This window comes from Temnothorax curvispinosus, unplaced genomic scaffold, assembly GCF_003070985.1.
Source record: "Temnothorax curvispinosus isolate PA1 unplaced genomic scaffold, ASM307098v1 QBEX01000649.1, whole genome shotgun sequence".
In the NCBI taxonomy this organism is placed as follows: domain Eukaryota; kingdom Metazoa; phylum Arthropoda; class Insecta; order Hymenoptera; family Formicidae; genus Temnothorax; species Temnothorax curvispinosus.
The window spans coordinates 1-1,455 of record NW_020210429.1 but is presented as its reverse complement, the minus strand read 5'-3'; the positions used below and the strand labels follow the sequence as shown (position 1 = coordinate 1,455).

General features: G+C 32.7%; 1 protein-coding gene across 1 annotated transcript; it reads left to right on the top strand.

Annotated features, from left to right (window-relative positions):
* Positions 1-259: 259 nt before the first annotated feature.
* LOC112456731 (lysosomal aspartic protease-like) lies at positions 260-1,149 on the top strand (the record flags this gene model as incomplete). The annotated part of the gene is made up of 2 exons (XM_025019464.1): positions 260-412; positions 923-1,149. Coding segments are annotated over exons 1-2 (301 nt in total), but the record flags the coding sequence as incomplete, so codon positions are not given.
* Positions 1,150-1,455: the final 306 nt, after the last annotated feature.

Here is a 1,455-nt window from a genome sequence, read left to right as displayed (position 1 = left end):
TAAATTTTCTGCAACTGATCAATCGCATTGGTCATATGCCGAATTGCTTAAATATGATTATTCAATTTTATTTCTCCATCCGAGATCTCGAAGCGATTTCTAATATCGTTCGAACACAAAACTTAGGAACGCTTCGTTTGTTTTTCTGCCCTCCTGCCCCCACCTTCTTATAAGCACAAGGCCATGTACGCACATTTGTATATATAAGGAAACGCTTAGCAATTTGACTGCCTGTTCTTAGTCTGTACGTACCGGTAATTGTGGATTGACTCGCAGTTCTAACGGTCCTAAAACGATTTTGTCTTGTGTAGCTTCAGTCGCTGAAAAATTCAGGAAACATGTATCGGCTCTTTGTGACGATGACGGTAATCACGATAATCAACTTCGCGTCAATCAACGCGAAGTTGCATAGGTGAGTACATGTTATGTACAAATGATACACATTTTTATCGACACGATGAATTATAATACCGTATAGAGATCGCGCTTCCAACTACTACTTGGAATCGCCGCAGAATTCGCAATAAATAATTATCAAATTAATTTCAAAACCATAATTGTATCAAATCTGTAAGACAAACGCATTTTGAAAGTCGGAATAAAGTGAGCAAACTAATTACAAGAAATGCTTTGAGGATTCCTTCAAAAATCTTATTTTAAATGAGATTAGCATCAAGAAAAGAGAAATTCGCATTTAAAATACTTAACTACATTCTAATGCGTAAATATATGCAGGTAGCATTTATTTCTTAATGTCAAGATGTTGAGGCTTTAATAGTTTTTAAATAAGAAGTGCTCGAAAATGATCAAATAAATTATTTGAAATTCGTATTTATGTTGTACGATATATGAACATACATTCGCGTTTATACGATACATATACGCATATAATATAACGGAATTTTTTTTATATTGTTTTAAGTATTCCGTTACACAAGACATTCTCTGTTGAAAAATTTTCGACGGAAACTATGATACGACACCGTTCGGGTACGGCAACCGTACCTCTGGTTAATTGGAGAAATATTCAATACTACGGTACTATCGAAATTGGAACTCCACCGCAGACATTTAAAATACTTTTCGACACTGGTTCCTCGGATCTCTGGATACCATCCAAAAACTGCAACGTCAACCAACCTGCTTGCTGTAAGTATATCATAACATCGCTATCTCTCCGATATTCTATTATTTTTATATGTACATTTGTATTAAAAAAATTAATGTTTCAAGTATTAAAATAATCTTAATAATTTTTTTCTCGTTTAATGATTGATATCAAGTAAAAATATAAGATAAGAATAATGTTGTAGAATTGTATCTATTCCATTTACATTTCAAGTAAAGTTATAAAACCTTTAAAGCAACCGTTTCAAAGATTCGAATCAGTGGTAAGGTAAATATTATATAGCTAAGTTCCATACTTACATACTTTCTTATTTACATTATTTAGCA